The sequence below is a fragment of the Mytilus edulis genome, chromosome 9 (assembly GCF_963676685.1).
Source record: "Mytilus edulis chromosome 9, xbMytEdul2.2, whole genome shotgun sequence".
Classification (NCBI taxonomy): domain Eukaryota; kingdom Metazoa; phylum Mollusca; class Bivalvia; order Mytilida; family Mytilidae; genus Mytilus; species Mytilus edulis.
Window position 1 is genome coordinate 31,880,402 of NC_092352.1, and position 18,075 is coordinate 31,898,476.

The 18,075-nt window shown below is 31.5% G+C and overlaps 1 protein-coding gene across 1 annotated transcript in view; it reads left to right on the forward strand.

Moving 5' to 3' along the window:
* LOC139488118 (diacylglycerol kinase epsilon-like) overlaps positions 1 to 18,075 on the forward strand; it is a 35,544-nt gene that overhangs the window by 9,733 nt on the left and 7,736 nt on the right. Inside the window, exons 2-9 of the mRNA XM_071273509.1 lie at positions 5 to 676; positions 1,319 to 1,462; positions 1,997 to 2,145; positions 3,443 to 3,500; positions 5,344 to 5,454; positions 11,702 to 11,773; positions 12,918 to 13,048; positions 17,606 to 17,717. Of these exons, the coding sequence (XP_071129610.1) occupies positions 5 to 676; positions 1,319 to 1,462; positions 1,997 to 2,145; positions 3,443 to 3,500; positions 5,344 to 5,454; positions 11,702 to 11,773; positions 12,918 to 13,048; positions 17,606 to 17,717 (1,449 nt within the window). The remainder of the gene's footprint in view (positions 1 to 4; positions 677 to 1,318; positions 1,463 to 1,996; positions 2,146 to 3,442; positions 3,501 to 5,343; positions 5,455 to 11,701; positions 11,774 to 12,917; positions 13,049 to 17,605; positions 17,718 to 18,075) is intronic.

Consider the following 18,075-nt stretch of genomic DNA (forward strand, 5'->3'; position numbering starts at 1 on the left):
GTAGATGGATCCTTATTTTTCAATGCTGATCATGATATCCTTTATGGTTTTTGCGTTTATACTGATGAAGATTTACAGACGATATCGATTACAGCATTATGAAGTACCAGCTAGAGATGTACGAAAAGGTCATCGTTGGTATATGGTAGACATTTTTCCTGAACTGATTTATTGCAGCTTTAGTCACGATCGTATAAAACATGGTGCTCGATGTGATTCATGTGGTTTATGTGTGGATGAAAGTTACATGAAAGCAGCTAATAAGAAATTTCCTTGTAAACCATTGACAGAATCAGGACCTGTAACCCATCACCATTGGATACAAGGGAACTTACCTTTATATAGTAAATGTTTTGTTTGTGGTGATGATTGTGGCATCTTACCACATATATCTGATGTCAGATGTGCATGGTGTGGAAGATCTGCACATGAAAACTGTATTTATATGAAAGAAGAATGTGATATGGGAGAATTTCGTTCCTCAATTGTACCACCTCACTGTATAAAACTTACATGGACTGGAATCAAAGGACGTAGGCATTTAGTTGTTGAGTCTGTCAACCATCCTGGTTATAAAAACTGGTCCCCTGTTATTGTTGTAGGCAATAGGAAGAGTGGTAACAATGAAGGGGAGTTGATTCTCAGAGATTTCAGATCTGTTCTTAATCCTACTCAGGTAAATCTATTTTCAACTTCAGCAAACATCTAATAAATTGGTTCATAAAAAAAACAACATAGTCTTATAATCAGAAGGTTATGAAAAAAATAGATACCACTTAATCAGAAGGACAATGATAATCTTCTTCTACTTAATTAATATCAAATTTCCTACCATTAAACAAACAAACACAATTTGTGTACATTGTACAAGATAAAAGGCTTGTACATAATTTTTGTCAGTTCATAGACAATGCTAGATCTCTAGGAACATTTAAGTGTGGAATTATTAAACATTATTTTCAATACATGTAGGCCAAGTAAGCCACGTTAACTGTAAAATAGCTTTTTTTTCTTTTTATCAGATCTGATATTAGATGAATAGATAGAAAAGATCATAAGTGACAAATACTTGAGTCCAACCTTTTTGAGCATGTTAAAAATAGTCCTCTGCAGAGTTTCTTTGTACCAGATAATGATATGTTAAACATTTGTTATTTATTATTTTACATTTAGTACTGTATATTTAAATATTTTCAACTTTTCTCACCCAGTTCAATCGGAAGATACTCATATAGTCAATGATAGTCTTGCATGGTTACATGTACAATGTACATTAGCTGCAAGATAGCTGAATAACTCTGAATTTCTTACTTTACAGGTAATTGATTTGAATGATGTCCCACCAGAGAACGGTCTTGAGTGGTGTCATTTGCTGCCAGATATTACATTTAGAGTTCTTGTATGTGGAGGTGATGGATCTGTAGGATGGGTGCTGAATGCAATAAACCATTTACAACTCAAGGTAATCTTAAATGAACCCTCTTTCCTTTACAGCTATTGTTTTGTCTATAACTAACTTCTGACCATGATAAATTTGACAATTCCTTCTTTATTAAAGTCAATGTCCCAGCATGAACAAATAATTATGCACTCATCGGCCTCAAAGTCAAAAAGGAAGACTGATGGATGCTGTTGTAGCACTTGCTATTATAGCACTTGTGTCCCCATTTTCAACATGATGTCAACAATTGTTAAAAGTTTGTTAAGGTTAGGTTAGGAGAAACTGATAATGGTAAATGATAATGAAAGATTATTATCTTATGCAGTTTTCAATCGCATTCACTCACTTGCAGTTATTAAACTGTTTTCTTTTAAGTTATTATGCTCCACCTACAATTTCATTGTCCACTGAACATAAAAAATGATAGTGCTAGTGGGGCATCCGTGTACTATGGACACATTCTTGTTGATTTTGTTTTGACTCATATTTATGTGAAGTGTATATATGTTTATTCCAACTGTCTAAAAAAAATATGCAATTATCTTTTGTTTACAGAATCCTCCATTAGTTGCAATATTACCGCTAGGGACAGGAAATGATTTGTCCAGAGTCCTAGGCTGGGGTGAAGGTCACACAATGCACGATATGGCAATATCCACAGTTCTGCACCAAGTTGAGAAGGCAGAGCCAGACATGTTAGATAGGTGAGTTATTGATGTCTGTTTTAATGCTTCATTTTCAAATTGATTTTCTATCAATTTGATCAAAATCAGCCCCCACTAACCATTGCTCGACGTAAATGATAAAACCTTTTAGAGAATAAATGTAAAAATTTTAATGGTGGTTTGAAAAGTAATTTTAGGTGTTATACCACCAATTACTCCCTCAAATTTAGAACGTATGTGAAAGTAGGCCTACTCGCACAAAAAATAGTGCATTTGATGTCATTGTTCACCTAAACTAACCAACAAATTTGCAGAAATGAAACTTTTGTTGAAAGAGAAATATATTAAGACCATTTTGAGCCAAATTTTACCTGTCTAGGAGTTTGCATTTAAAACTGAGAATTAATGCGCTCCATGGTATACTAATTTAAGATTTCCAGAAAACCAGGGGTTATTTTTAGTGGTACCTCCTTTCGGGAGCTTTCTTCTTTCTTATATGATTTTGAATGTATGTTGAAAATTGGCATGCAGAAAGGTGACACCTTTACAATTCAGGATTTACCTAGTTTCTATGAAGTTAAACTTAAGGTAAAATATTTAGAAAGCTGTAAAAATTGCAAAATTTGGTTGAACAGATAGGGACTTTTAATTGATGGTGTGACACCTTTAACACAATTAAACACAGATCAACATTGATAATAGTAGATCTTTATGCTGCTCTTTTAACGCCCCAAGAACTATTGGTTTTTCAGTAAAAGCAGCTCAAGATTCATCAGTCATATGAACAATTATATGTTTTCTTTCTGTAACATATCACATTTCAAAAGCAAGATTCTTTTTTTCTTTGGTAAAATACCTAGATTTATATTTAAATAAATTAATTTTGGATGTAACACATCTTCTGATTGACTGTGCTCGTTTTGTTTATTAGCTCATAGACATAATTTAGTCATGTGACCATGATGTCTTCAACATTTTTTCATGGATTACTCTGGTTTAAAATGGAATTTAGAACTAAATTTTTAAGAAATAACTGTAATATTTTATCTGTCTATTCGAAATAACATTAAAAATGTGGTGCACACTTTAAAATAACACGCTAGGCGGATTATTTAGTGTGCACCACATTTATTTTGTTATTTCTCCATAGACAAAAAAAATATTATAGTCATTCCTTAAACATTTTATTCCAAAGACGTAGCATATATACCAATGTGTAAATAATACAGCTTTTATGCAATTATGAACTGGATTTGTAGTTATTCTTATGTTAAGTAAGTCATCAATATTTTTTTTAATAAATATGAAATAAATTGCACTAATATCAACATTTTAGGTGGAATGTACAGATTACACGTAAAAGAAAATATCCAGTTCTCATCCAAAACAAATCTGTAAGTAATGTATGACAATCTTTAAATAGCATGAATATTAGACAGAAAAAAAAAGAAAAAAATTGTTAAAATTGTAATGAGATAATTTGTAAATACCAATTATTTTTAGTTATATTAAAAGCAGGTAAATGAAAAAAAATAATTGAACAAATTGCACGCACAAATTTCTGAATTTACTGTAATAACATTTTCTTATATGAACACAATATCAACATGGAATTCTAACAAATACTATAGTGTAAATAACTGGCCATGGCTGTTTCTGTATTGGCACTGGTATAGATTCTAGGTTTGCTGTATTGGCCTCGAAACCTGTAGGGTCGAGAGCCAATACAGCTGACTGAGAATCTATACCAGTGCCAATGCAGAAACAGCCAGTTCATAACACTTTTATTTAATGATTATACGAAAATTAAAAACCGGAAGTGAACGTCCCGTATTAGATTGGCCGGCTTTTTTCCTGATTTTTTTCTGTATTGGCTGGCCCTGTTTTTCCGTTTCAAAACTTTAAGAAGTTACAAAACATTGCACATCCTTTTTTAATGTTTTATTTTATGATTTTAATTTAAAAAATATAAAAATGTTTTCATGCATAACAATACTTCCAAAGTTAAGTAATTGAGTAAGAAAATTAAAAACCGGAAGCAGTGAATGTCCTGTATTAGTCCTAGGAGCTAAAACGGCTTTTTTCCTGCTTTTTTCTGTATTGGCTCTGTTTTTTTCCATATTGGCCCTGTTCGAAGAGCAATATTAAATCTTGCATTTATATCGACAGTGGATGGTTTTCAGTATTGCACATGCTGATTTATCAGTATTAGGGCTGATTTGCTCATATCATTTAATAATGACATTAAGGGGGCTCGCGGGTCTAAATCAAATTTTTTATTTAATATAGGATTTCTCTATATTTTTCTATAAATGAACTTTATCTTATACTTAATAGAAAAATGAAATAAAAAAATGGGGTCACCGTTCATTTACGCTCTCAATCTGCCTTCGAAAGAAGCATACATTTTTGTTAATGTCCTTTTTTTCTGTTGAACTAATAGGAGAAATATCGGTAATATCGAAATAAAAAAAGAACTAAATTACAGAAATCACTTAAATTTTACAATTATTTAGTTTATGTACAACTTATTCGAAAACAACAATTAAAAGTATAGGTCACCGATGAGTTAAAAAAGATATTTCAATTTTAATGCCAAAAAATGGCATTTTTGCACCAAAGGGAGATAATTTGGAGCTTTTGCAATGATATTTACATTTTAAAAGTCACCTGGGGCCAACACGAATTGATTTTTTGGAATGATTTTTGTACTATATGATAAAGTAACAACTAATAAAATTTGTAATGAAAAATTAATGTTTAATTTTTTTCTGAAAATCTTATACCCGCGAGCCTCCTTAAATGACTGATGTTGCCATAAAAAAATACAGAAACAATACAAATATTTACACAACCTCACAGCACATCAAATTAAAAGTTAAATAACTTGAACAGAAATTATGTATTAATAAATCATGTGTAATATAAGCGTTTTGTCTGCATAACTGTTTTGATAAATAAACTGGCCAAAATAGAAAAAAATGTGAATATTTATATGGTACCTGCACATGCTCAAAAGTTCTTGCTCGCAATTATATAGGAAAATATGCAGTTTCTGTACAAAATTCTATATAACATAAGATATCTCTAAAGATCATACAGTACAGTTTACTTTAAATTCTCAACAATAAATTTTATGCATTATTGCCTAATTTTGTAATTCTTCAATTTTTAGGCCAATTAGTGCCTTTTTAGCACATCTCCATTTCACAGTTTAAATTTTTAATTCTTTTTCAGATGATTATGAACAATTATGCATCAATAGGAGTGGATGCTCTTGTTACTCTCAACTTCCATAAACAAAGAGAAAGCAGACCTTGGCTGTTTACACACAGACTCATCAATAAGGTACATGATTTATTATACAACACTAGTGATAGCTTGGGTATATTTGGTTTTGGCAACTGAACCTCCATTCATACATAAGCACCTCCCATTGGCTTATTTATAAACTGAAGAATAAAAGTGAACATGATAATTTGTACTGCAGAAGCCTTTCAGAATAAACAGATGTTGTTACTACAGTGATATAATGAAGTTTATCATTGCAAAGTTTTCAAAGATATGACCATGGAAGCTAAATAAATTCAGAGTTTTCAGAGATATGGCCATGGTAGCTAAATAAATTCAAAGTTTTCAAAGATATGACCATGGAAGCTAAATAAATTCAGAGTTTTCAGAGATATGGCCACGGTAGCTAAATAAATTCGAAGTTTTCAAAGATATGACCATGGAAGCTAAATAAATTCAGAGTTTTCTCCCTTTGTACAGTTACAAAAATTTAATTTTTCCCTCTTTATGTGCTTAACTTCAGGGGTATATTTCTTACTTTTGTTATGAAAATTTTCATATCCTAATAATCAAAGTTTTGCAAGTATGCAAGATACAGGCTGTCCATCTTGTTATCACTCAAGCTTTATAAGTCAGAACTAACTTGAAGTCCTTTGTCAAATTTTAAAAGATTATTTGCAGAACTTGTGATTTTTTCTTCACTTTATTACATCTGGAATTGTGTTCCTTTAACTTAAAAGAAAGTATATACTTTTCTTTATGACCAGCACTTTGTGGCGGCCATTGTTCCTGCAGGCTGTATTAAATTTCTATGAGTTTTTAACATTATTGTTACTTCTTAATATGGAGGTGTGCATATAAGAAGCCCACGCTGGTTCTTAATCAAGTTGCTTTTATGGCCTTTTAAACTCAGAAATATTTATACTGCACTTTGTTGATACATGCTTCTTCTTTTTTATAATTCATGAGGTGTTCATGAAAATTTATGTTTTAAGTAACCAATCATTGTCAAATCCCTTTATTTGAGCATTTTGGTCTGTTGGTAAATTCAAGAGTCAGACCTATTGCATTCGGAATTATTTCTTTTTAGCTGAATGCAACACTTACCTGCTGCATCAGATTCTCATAAATCTTTGTGCATTAAAATTAGACACTAACTAAGATGTGCATATTAGCAGGGCATCTTAATACTTTGACAAAATCCAACAGTTATCCTCCTTTACACATATATAGGAATTAAAAAGAAATCTTTTCAGCACTGATGAATAGATTTGAATGTTTATTGATTGTTGCCTGCTGAATGTTTCTTAAATAGAATTCATTTGGACTGGGTTGAATAGCTATAGGTGTTTTATAAGCAATCAAATCACATTTTCCTGTTTCCTGTTTATTCTTTTTATCAATTTGGTGGACTTTATTTAGTAAATAAGATCTGTTGAAACCAATGACCAAGTTTGACAGATTTTTTGGTTTATGATTTTTTATCAAATTTAATTACTCTAGGGATTATCAGAAATTTAGTGCCACCAGGTTAACACTTAGCTTAAATTGAAACCATGTGGGAAATTAAATTTAAATCATATTTTTAAGAACAAATAAAGCTAAATGAAATCAAACCTCTTAGAAATATTCTAATGAAATATTTACTACATTTTTAACTTTGGATCTGATCAAGTTTGAATTTTTGTGTTGTCACTTTTCTACCATTCTAGAGTTATTCCCCTGTGCAAAAGTTCAATGTGGCTTCAAGGGACCAACAAGTATCAGTTTGGTCTTAATTCCAAAGATCTTCCTCAAACAATAAGTGAACCAATTGAAACTTGACTTTTCTTTTAAGAACTGATGAAATGAACTGGGATCTGATCATCAATCCATGCATAACATGTTATAACTTTGGTGTTGCTGAAATTTTCAGAATGCTCAAATTGGACTGAAAGAGATCAAATCAACCATTTTAATCTTTATAGTTAGAAATAACTCAAAATTTCATATTGATTTGATGAGATGGAGATACCAAATCAACAGATTGTCTTTAAACACATTTTCCTCCTACTTCTCAACGAATTATTGTATTTGGAGCTCTCGGGTTTTATTTTCAAGTTTGAATTTTTGTTCTCTACCTTTAGATTGTCTCAACCAAATGATATGAAACTTAAACATTACCACAAAACACAGATCCAATGACTGTGTGCATTTTGGTGGCCTCACATTTACCGTTTAAGTGAATTTTTAGTTTCTGTTCTCTAACCGTAACTTGCATCAACCAAATGTTATGAAACTTATACACACAGTGACATTGCTCATTACCACTCAACACAAATAGTTTGAATTTTGGTGGCCTCACTTTTACAGTTCAAGAGTTATGCCCCTTCACAAACGGAAAAATGCTGACTTTCTTACTTTAGTTTGCTTCAACCAAATGTTATGAAACTTATACACAATCCTTATTAACACTTACAATGTAACACAGATAAAGAATGAATTTTGGTGGTGTCATTTGACCATTCTAGGGTTATGCCTCCTTACAAATGGAAAAATTGCTGAATTTTTTTGCTTCTGTTCTCTAACTTAAGTTTGTCTTCCATTTATACCCATGTGCACAGTCTCGTTATAGCCTTTCATTGTAGAACAATTATACAATGCACCTTCAGGGAAATAAGATTTTGATAGAAGATTTGAAGAATAATTCAAATCAAACCAAGTCCAGTATCCATTCAAGGGTACTATACATGTAGTTGCTTTCGAAATATTCCCTCTCTTATGAAATGATTTAAACTGGACTTTCACATGTTTGAAACTACAAACTGCCAAAAGTCATAATTTGACACTTGCACTTCAAATTAAAGGAAGGCGAATTACAAAGCCTTTTGTCTGTAGCCTCCATACTAACTAAAGTTATGGCAATTATACCATCTCTCCTTATTCTATATTGACATAATTTTTAAGTTGCTATGTTCACAAGGCTTAATAATGGCTTTGCTATAATCTCCCATAAAGACCATACTCTTTAATATGCATTTCCTTTAATTCTTTCTTTTCATTACTGAGATAACACAAGATAAAAATTTACCCACTCTAAAATCAATCTTCCATGTGTTATTTATATATTGTCTTTTAAAAGTGAATAAATGCATATAGCATTTTTCTTTCATTATTTTTAGTTTAAAAGGGTCAGTGTGGACTATTGCTATCACTTAGTGTCTGTAGTTTGGCAGCCATTTACTTCCACAAAAAAAATCATCTCCTGAAATATTTGTGCTATATAGAAACTAACTTGGCCATATGATAATTATCCTCGGTGTATTTAGTTTAATATATGATCCCAGATGATTACACCTGTCAACAACATAACGATCAATGCTAAAAATAGAACATATGATGAGAAATATGCAAGTAATCAAGAATATCCTAAAAAAACAACTTTGCATAAAGGGACAATAGCAGGTAGAAATTTTTAAGAATTTCAAGATCTGCCTTTTGACCTTTTTTACCTTAATTGTCAGACAACTCCTTATAGAAGTTATTGCCCTTTTATGACTATTTTAAGTCCCAAATCGTTAAGTTGAAGGAGACTTTAGGTTTGCACTCTGTCTTTCTGTCTGTCAGTCAGTCAGTCAGTCGGGCAAATCAGTTTCTTCATGCTTTTAGATGTTGATTTGATATTTATCATGGCAAGTTACAGATCAAGTTTAGATTTTGTTCCAGTGTAATGATTTTGTTCAAAGTTTTGGTCTATGGACTTACAAAACTCACTCAAATAATCAGTTTACCACACTTTTTTTCATCATGCTTGAAGATTTGGTAAACTGTTTTATCATGACAAGTTACAAATCAAGTTCGATTTTGTTCTGGTCTGATGATTTTGTGCAGAGTTATGATCCTTGGACCTAGAAAATACACTCAAATAATCAGTTGTCCGCACTTTTATTCATCATGCTTGACTATGTTGATTTCAAAATTGATAAATGTTTTTTACATGACAAGTTACAGATCGAGTTGTAATTTTGTTTTGGTCTGATTATATTTTTGCATAGTTATGGTCCTTAGAACTTTGTTCCAATACAATGAATATTTAATCAGTAGGGGACTATGTTTTGCCATGCAATACTCACTGAATGCTTGTTCCCCTTAGTTTTTGACAAATATTTTTGAAATGGTGATAGATAGAAAGAAACTGTATGCTTCAAATAGGTCATCATTTCCAAAGTCATTAGTTATATATTTCAACCAAATTTAAACCTAGGAAAAATTACATGCAGGCGTTGTATTAGCTGTAATTCATTGTGATATTGGTCAATGAATCTTAAATAGAAATTGGAGCTAGGAAAAAGGGCCATTTCAATCCTTATAGTTATCGTACCTTTTCCTTAGAAATTAATTTAGGAAAAATATGTCATTCTTGGAATTATTAAATTATGATTTACATTAGGTCAAGTTGAATTCTAATAAATGAAACACATGTGTTCTCATCGAGTTTGGAAAGTCAAAAATTTAAACACTTCAAAAAAGAGAGCATGAAAACATAAGGGCCTCAAGTAAATAGGACTTTGATATTATGGATAAGAATAGCTATGGCATATCATTTTTAAGAAAAACAAATTTTTAGTATGCAATTTTTTTTTATGAACCCAACCCTTCAAATATTCATAACTGTTAAAATAATTACAGTATGTTATAAACCTGTCCTGTGTATACTGGTATACCTAAGGCAAATTATTCAGTAATTGTCAGACAGGCTGTGTTTTATTATCAATAACACCCTATATATCATGCTTAATTACAAAACTATGTATTATCCCCATAGTCTAACACAGCTTGATGACTGAGATTTAACATGAAGAAAGTTTTTGCATCAAGTGTTAAAACATTACAGTCACCTGATATATATGTTACCTACATATCAACACTTTATCAGGAGTAAGATCTGACACCATGCAGTAGGGTACAGCATAATTAATGTTCATACTGATAGCACATATTTCTTATGCAGAAGTTGTTATTGAAAACCATCATGAAATTTTAGATGGTATCCTGAAGTTACAAAAAAATATATATATAAACAGATGGCCTAATTCTTTAATTTGAATGATCCAATTTTTGAAGTGTTCATGTACTGGTATATTAATTCCAGTCTGTGATCTTTTTGAAATATTCAGCTTACTCAATTATTCCTTTTGTTAAAATTGAGAAGTCAAATTTTTCACCTGTACCAGTCCATTTAGGTCTTGCAATTGACTGCTCCATAGGCTTACGTGCAAAACAGCTGATCTTTGAAAATAAAAAATGCTACATACAAAAAAAAAATTCATGTTCATATCATGTATGTACTAATGTGAAATTTTGATTTAGTCGAGAAAAAAAGTGTGTCATGCCTCGTAGAATTAAAAGTTACGTAACCCTGAAGTCAAAACATTGTTTTTCTACTTTCTGTTTGCTGTTTTTACAAGGCCACACCACTTCCAGTATAAAACATGATATCCTTCCACTTTCCTGGATTGATATCCCCAAAAAGATGCAAGATTTTTTTTTGAATCTATATATATGTTTTAATTCAGCAAAAACCTATAATCAAATAGAAAAAAATTGAGTACAGAAAAAAATGGACTATTTTGTTTCCCTCCGTGTTCCCTCAATGTTTTGACATGCACAGGAAACTGGAGTTGTAATACAAGACTGGTACCTTAGAATCAGCTATAAATAATCAATATGTCAACAAGTAGCATAGTAGTATGAAATTTAAAGATAAAACATTTGAACAGCATCATTTGATAGAGGTTCATTGAAAAAATATGTTAGATGATAAATACATAAAAAAGATCAAAATTAATATTAATGATTTTGTCTTATACTGTTTAGGAGTTATGGTCCTTGATATATATTTTCACTGCAGTTACTTATGAACTGTTGAACCAGTGCCCTTATAATTTTAGTATGTTGTTACTGATGACAAACTGAAGGTAATGTTTGATAATGTTGATTGTGCTATTCAGGAGTTATGGTCCTTGATATATTGGAAATGTGCACTTTGTGTTATATCTGTGCAATTATACTTATTTTTCAGCCAATGCTTTTAAAATCTGAACATGCTGTTACTGATGACAAAATAAAGGGCAAGTTTAATATCATTGATTTTCATTTTTTGTTGTTCAGGAGTAATGGTCCTTGATTGATTTGAAATAAGTGTAGAATGTTGCAGGTTAAAAGGCACGAAAGCACCTTTCAAAACAAAATATGGAAAACCAATTTTGCTTTCAATTTGACAGCTCATTTCTAGTTTATTTTTACAGTTTTTATTTCTTTTCAGTTATGTTATTTAGCATTTGGTACCAAAGATGTTGTAGGAAGAGAGTGCTGTAACCTTCACAAGAAAATTAAGGTGGGTTTATACAATATAAACTGGGTGTAACTATTTTAGATTAATCTCTTTACCATTTCCATATTACTAATACAGCATCAAGTGGGGTTGTTTTTTTTTCATTTTTAGCATATGTTTTTAAACAGATATTTAATTTTTTCTAAGAGGACATTTTAAAGTTGTTCAAATTAGATGGATTCTGTTGATAATTTTTTTTATGCAATTACCAAAAAAAAATTAAACCAAAAGAATGTACTAGTAATTTATGTCCAATTAAGGTGGTATCCAACACTTTCACTAAAATTAATTTGGCTCCTTTAATTTTCATAAAATTTTGACATAGCATTTTCTTTGACCCTTTGACAAAAAATTTGAACCAACCAATTTATCAGAAAAAATACACTGGTTATATAGCACTTTGACAAACACTAATTTTGATCATTGAGAAGCTTAATATTCCCTTACAACACAACGTAATTAAAATGTTTAGCTGATTTTACAGAGTTATCTCCCTGTAGTGTTAGGTACCACCTTAAAGACATCATATGTTCTTTAGAATTATCTTTTATACAAACTTTCGAGTTGGTCCGTCACCGGAAAAAAATCGTCAACTATGCACGCCTTTATGACGTCATTTGTATAAGGAAAATAGATTTGGCTCTTGTTAAGTACAGTACTGAATATAATTAAAAGTCTCTGTGATGATAAAATAACATTTGTAGGCAACACACACAATGCAAAACATATCAGAAGGCAGAACAAAAAAGTTTTCATTTGCATATCAAAATAAGAATGAATCATACCTAGTTTGACTCATTTTCTCATCTTATTCTATATTTCAAGAGGATCAGACTTTGAACCTTTGTTGTGCAATTTGGAGGATTTCCCCCTTTAAAACAGAATTAAGAGTTTCAATTAAAATTCCCTGATGGCAACTTTATCAACTTGGTTTAAGGTGGACAACATTGACCTGAAAACAAAATATAAAATTATAATATGTTTGACTCCCCTGGACGGAGTTGAAAAAGCATTAATTTTGTACAATGTAACAGTCTCTTAGCCTATAATGTTTTTGTAGGACAGCAGTTAAACCTAGAAAAGGTAACTGATAATTATGATGAAATTTAGTCCCAACTTATACCTTCTTCTCTGCTTTTGTTTTTAGTTGGAGTTAGATGGGAGAGTATTACATTTACCAGATATTGAAGGTGTTGTTATATTGAACATTCCTAGCTGGGGAGGAGGCTGTCAACCATGGGGAACAGAAACGGAAAATGGCAGATTGGCAGTTCCAAGGTTAGTAATCACGAACTTCAAAATTGTCTGTTCTAAAAAGATGCTTTATCATGTGTTTAAATTTGTTACTGACTTTGCAATGGATTAATCGAGGTTGTCTGACTAACGTTTTTTGACCCTGAAGAAGTGAAAAAGTCCTCTTTAAAAGAGATTTTAACAAATCAATTATCAATCTGGAAGAAATATATATTTGTTACTCTTCAGAATGAGTCAAGTTATACAACAAGCTAGAGGCTGCTGTTTTAAAGGTGGCTATATAGAATAATCCAATGTCAACATAAAGTGAAAACATTTATTTATTTTTACTGAGGCAGGACAAAACATTTTTAATTAAACGCTTTTCTGTACACCAATATACATTTATACAGCTAAATTTGAATTTTAATAGTTACCAAGTACTGCTAGTTATGCTATGAGGGAGGGGGAGGTATCTGGGATCACATGCACAATATCCTTAAACTCTCAAGTTTTTCTTTGGATGGAATTTTTGCAAAGTTGCAGATGAAGTACATTAATTTATGTTGAAGTACAAGTTTTTTTAAATAGCAATTCTGATGCAGAATGTTGAGTGACACAGAAAATATCTGTAACAAAGATTGTCAAATAAACATGTAAATGCTTTTAAATGTAAATAATTTAAGATAAACAGAATCAAAGTTGTAAACATTTAGCACTAGAATCAGCCTTAATCTGTCATTATTTCTAGCAAGCTGTTGTTTTTTTAGTTCCCATGATTTTAGGGTGAGAAAATGGGAATTTTAACTGCATATTTTTATCTTGAAGTATTCTTCCCAACATCTTTGTAAATAAATTGGCTTATTCAATTAGCTCTCTCCAAGAAAATGACATTATTAGCATTGAATTTGATATTTTTTGTTTATATTTTTAAGTGCACTATTTGTGTTATCAGATTGAATCTGTCAGGTTCTATTTACTACTTTTGATTCAGAGTATTACTTATAATTGTGAGATTTGTTAAGTGCACTTTTATTTATTTTGGAGCTGAAGCAGTTTCAGTCTATGACCTAGCCCAATGTAGTCTGGGTATTTGAAGTATTTAGTGCATGTTTGTCTGTTGATTGGTTCTGTTGCTTGTTTGTTCCACATTACCATACTCAAGCTTATAATGTCCACATCCCCCTTTCTCACCAGAATTCATCAAAAGAAATTTTGTAACTGCTTGAAAATGTCTTATGGAACTCGATTATTTCAAATCTTGTGTGATCGCTAGCGGTATTTTCGTGGAGAAACCTGTTTTCTATCTTAAAGTATAAGTTGAAAATGATTGTAAATGATTCTAGACACTAAAGGAGTGTTAAAATAAGTCAAAATCAAGAATAACAACTGGGAAAGTTGTATTTCTTTAAACCGGAAGTTCATATAGTACGTATAAATCCAAAATAGTTACGGTGAGAGCGTGAAGAAAATCTGTACTTCATAGTTGCTACTAGAATACAATTTAGAAGCTAAAACTGTTCTGTTTTCTACTTAAATACTATTAAATTGGCTAATATAACCCCCTAACTAAATTAAAGTTTGAAGGACTTTCATATAAAGTTTTTTAGTCAGTGGCCAAGTTTACACATAAATCAGATAGAAATATGTTGATAACGGTTTTACATAGCCTAACATTGAGGGGGAGTGAGGTCAATAACTTTTTATACGACCGCAAAATTTGAAAAATTTTTCGTCGTATATTGCTATCACGTTGGCGTCGGCGTCGGCGTCGTCGTCGTCGTCGTCGTCGTCGTCCGGCGTCCGAATACTTTTAGTTTTCGCACTCTAACTTTAGTAAAAGTAAATGGAAATCTATGAAATTTTAACACAAGGTTTATGACCACAAAAGGAAGGTTGGTATTGATTTTGGGAGTTTTGGTCCAAATATTTTAGGAATTAGGGGCCAAAAAGGGCCCAAATAAGCATTATTCTTGGTTTTCGCACAATAACTTTAGTATAAGTAAATAGAAATCAATGAAATTTTAGCACAAGGTTTATGACCACAAAAGGAAGGTTGGGATTGATTTTTGGAGTTGAGGTCACAACAGTTTATGAATTAGGGGCCAAAAAGGGGCCCTATTAAGCATTATTTTTGGTTTTGCACCATAACTTTAGTATAAGTAAATAGAAATCTATGAAATTTAAACACAAGGTTTATGACCATAAAAGGAAGGTTGGGTTTGATTTTGGGAGTTTTGGTCCTAACAGTTTAGGAATAAGGGGCCCAAAGGGTCCAAAATTGAACTTTGTGTGATTTCATCAAAAATTGAATAATTGGGGTTCTTTGATATGCCGAATCTAACTATGTATGTAGATTCTTAATTTTTGGTCCCGTTTTCAAATTGGTCTACATTAAGGTCCAAAGGGTCCAAAATTAAACTTAGTTTGATTTTAACAAAAATTGAATCCTTGGGGTTCTTTGATATGCTGAATTTAAAAATGTACTTAGATTTTTAATTATTGGCCTAGTTTTCAAGTTGGTCCAAATGGGGATCCAAAATTAAACTTTGTTTGATTTCTTCAAAAATTGAATAAATGGGTTCTTTGATATGCCAAATCTAACTGTGTATGTAGATTCTTAATTTTTGGTCCAGTTTTCAAATTGGTCTACATTAAGGTCCAAAGGGTCCAAAATTAAACTAAGTTTGATTTTAACAAAAATTAAATTCTTGGGCTTATTTGATATGCTTTATCTAAATATGTACTTTGATTTTTGATTATGGGCCCAGTTTTCAAGTTGGTCCAAATCAGGATTCCATATCAAGTATTGTGCAATAGCAAGAAATTTTCAATTGCACAGTATTGCACAATAGCAAGAAATATCTAATTGCACAATATTGTGCAATAGCAATTAATTTTCAATTGGAGTTATCTTTCTTTGTATAGAATAGTAGTTGATAATATATGTTGGAAATTTGCCAGACATGACTATGATGTCATTTTCTATTTTTATTTGCCAATAACTTTATGTAAATAACTTCATTGGAAATTTGCCAATATAAAATGTTGCTGATGAAGTTTTTTTTATTGTTTTATACAATAAACAATGTATATTCACTTTTACCACCAACCAATCTTTACCATTCAGTGATAACAAGCACTTTATTTTACATTTTAATATTTTATGATGTATTTAAAAGAGTAGTTATTGTTGCAAACTCCATTAGAAATTTGAATTGATATCAGTTTTGGAAAAAGGGAAACGGGATGTGAAAAAAAGGGGGGGGGGGGGTTTAATTTTTCTCATTTCAGATTTCATAAATAAAAAGAAAATTTCTTCAAACATTTTTTTGAGAGGATTAATATTCAACAGCATAGTGAATTGCTCAAAGGCAAAAAAAAACTTTTAAGTTCATTAGACCACATTCATTCTGTGTCAGAAACCTATGCTGTGTCAACTATTTAATTTTAGATTTAAATAAGAAGAAATCTTTAATTGATTTGTAAAATCTTGACATTTGTTTTGTGTAAAAAAAAACCATGTAATGTCAAAAATTTGATCACAATCCAAATTCAGAGCTGTATCACGCTTGAATGTTTTGTCCATACTTGCCCCAACTGTTCAGGGTTCGACCTCTGCGGTCGTATAAAGCTGCGCCCTGCGGAGCACCTGGTTATGTCTAGTTTTGTGATTCAAAAGGTTAAACTTGTTTAAGGGGAACCAGAAATTATAGTATTTAATGTTTGGTATGTAATTATATTAGCATTGGCACATCTCATTTCCATGGAGATTATTTAGCCCTGCACCCTCAGTCATGGTCCATTTACTTTGAAACTTTTGCTTGATTTATATGTAATTGTTACACTTTCTGATTATGCCATTTAAAGGGGTACCACTAGTGGTAAAACAATGATATTTGGTATGCAGTTGTATAAGCATTGGCACATCTGTGTTCCATGGAGATATCTTAGAAATATTAGTCCTACACCCTCAGTCATGTTCCATGGAGATATCTTAGAAATATTAGTCCTACACCCTCAGTCATGTTCCATTGACTTTTAAACTTTTAAATTGTTTACAGGTTAAAGTGTTCCTATTTGAATTCCAACATTGGCCTAATGCTGCGGCATAATAAATTAGTATTGAGGGAAATTTGGTGGAACTGAACAATTTTATTTAAACTTCTGATGATTAATGTTTTCGATTCTTGATTATTAAAGAATTTTCTCTAACTTACAATTGATTATGACATTGCTATAGAAAGTAGTATATTCTAAATATGCAATTTATTATGTTATTTTTATGCCCCATTTATGGGCAGTATGTTTTCTGGTCTGTGGGTCCGTCTGTTCATTCGTTTGTCCGTTCGTCCGCTTCAGGTTAAAGTTTTTAGTGGAGGTAGTTTTTGATGAAGTTGAAGTCCAACAACTTGATACTTAGTACACATGTTCCTTATGATATGATCTTTCCAATTTTAATGCCAAATTTTATCCCATTTTAAAGGTCCACTGAACATAGAAAATGAAAGTGCGGATGGGGCATTCGTGTACTTAGGACACATTCTTGTTTATAAATAAATTGTATACTATTTAATTTATACATTTTCTTGTCATTTGTAGTTACAATGACGGCTTGTTAGAAGTAATGGGACTGTATTCTTCATTCCACATAGCACAGTTACAAGTGGGCTTAGCACAGCCACTAAGATTGGGTCAGGCAAAGAAAGTTAAGGTATGTTCATACGTTGTATGAAAATCAAAATAGAAATGTATGCACATGTATTGAATTCATAAATAAAGGAGGAGGGGTTCAAAGGTGTATTCATAATTTGCAATATGCTTTTTATACGACCGCAAAAATTTTAATTTTTCGTCGTATATTGCTATTTCGTTGGCGGCGTCGTCGGCGGCGTAGTCGGCGTCGTCCGAATACTTTTAGTTTTTGCACTCTAACTTTAGTAAAAGTGAATAGAAATCTATGAAATTTTAACACAAGGTTTATGACCACAAAAGGAAGGTTGGATTGATTTTGTGAGTTTTGATCCCAATATTTTAGGAATTAGGGGCCAAAAAGGGCCCAAATAAGCATT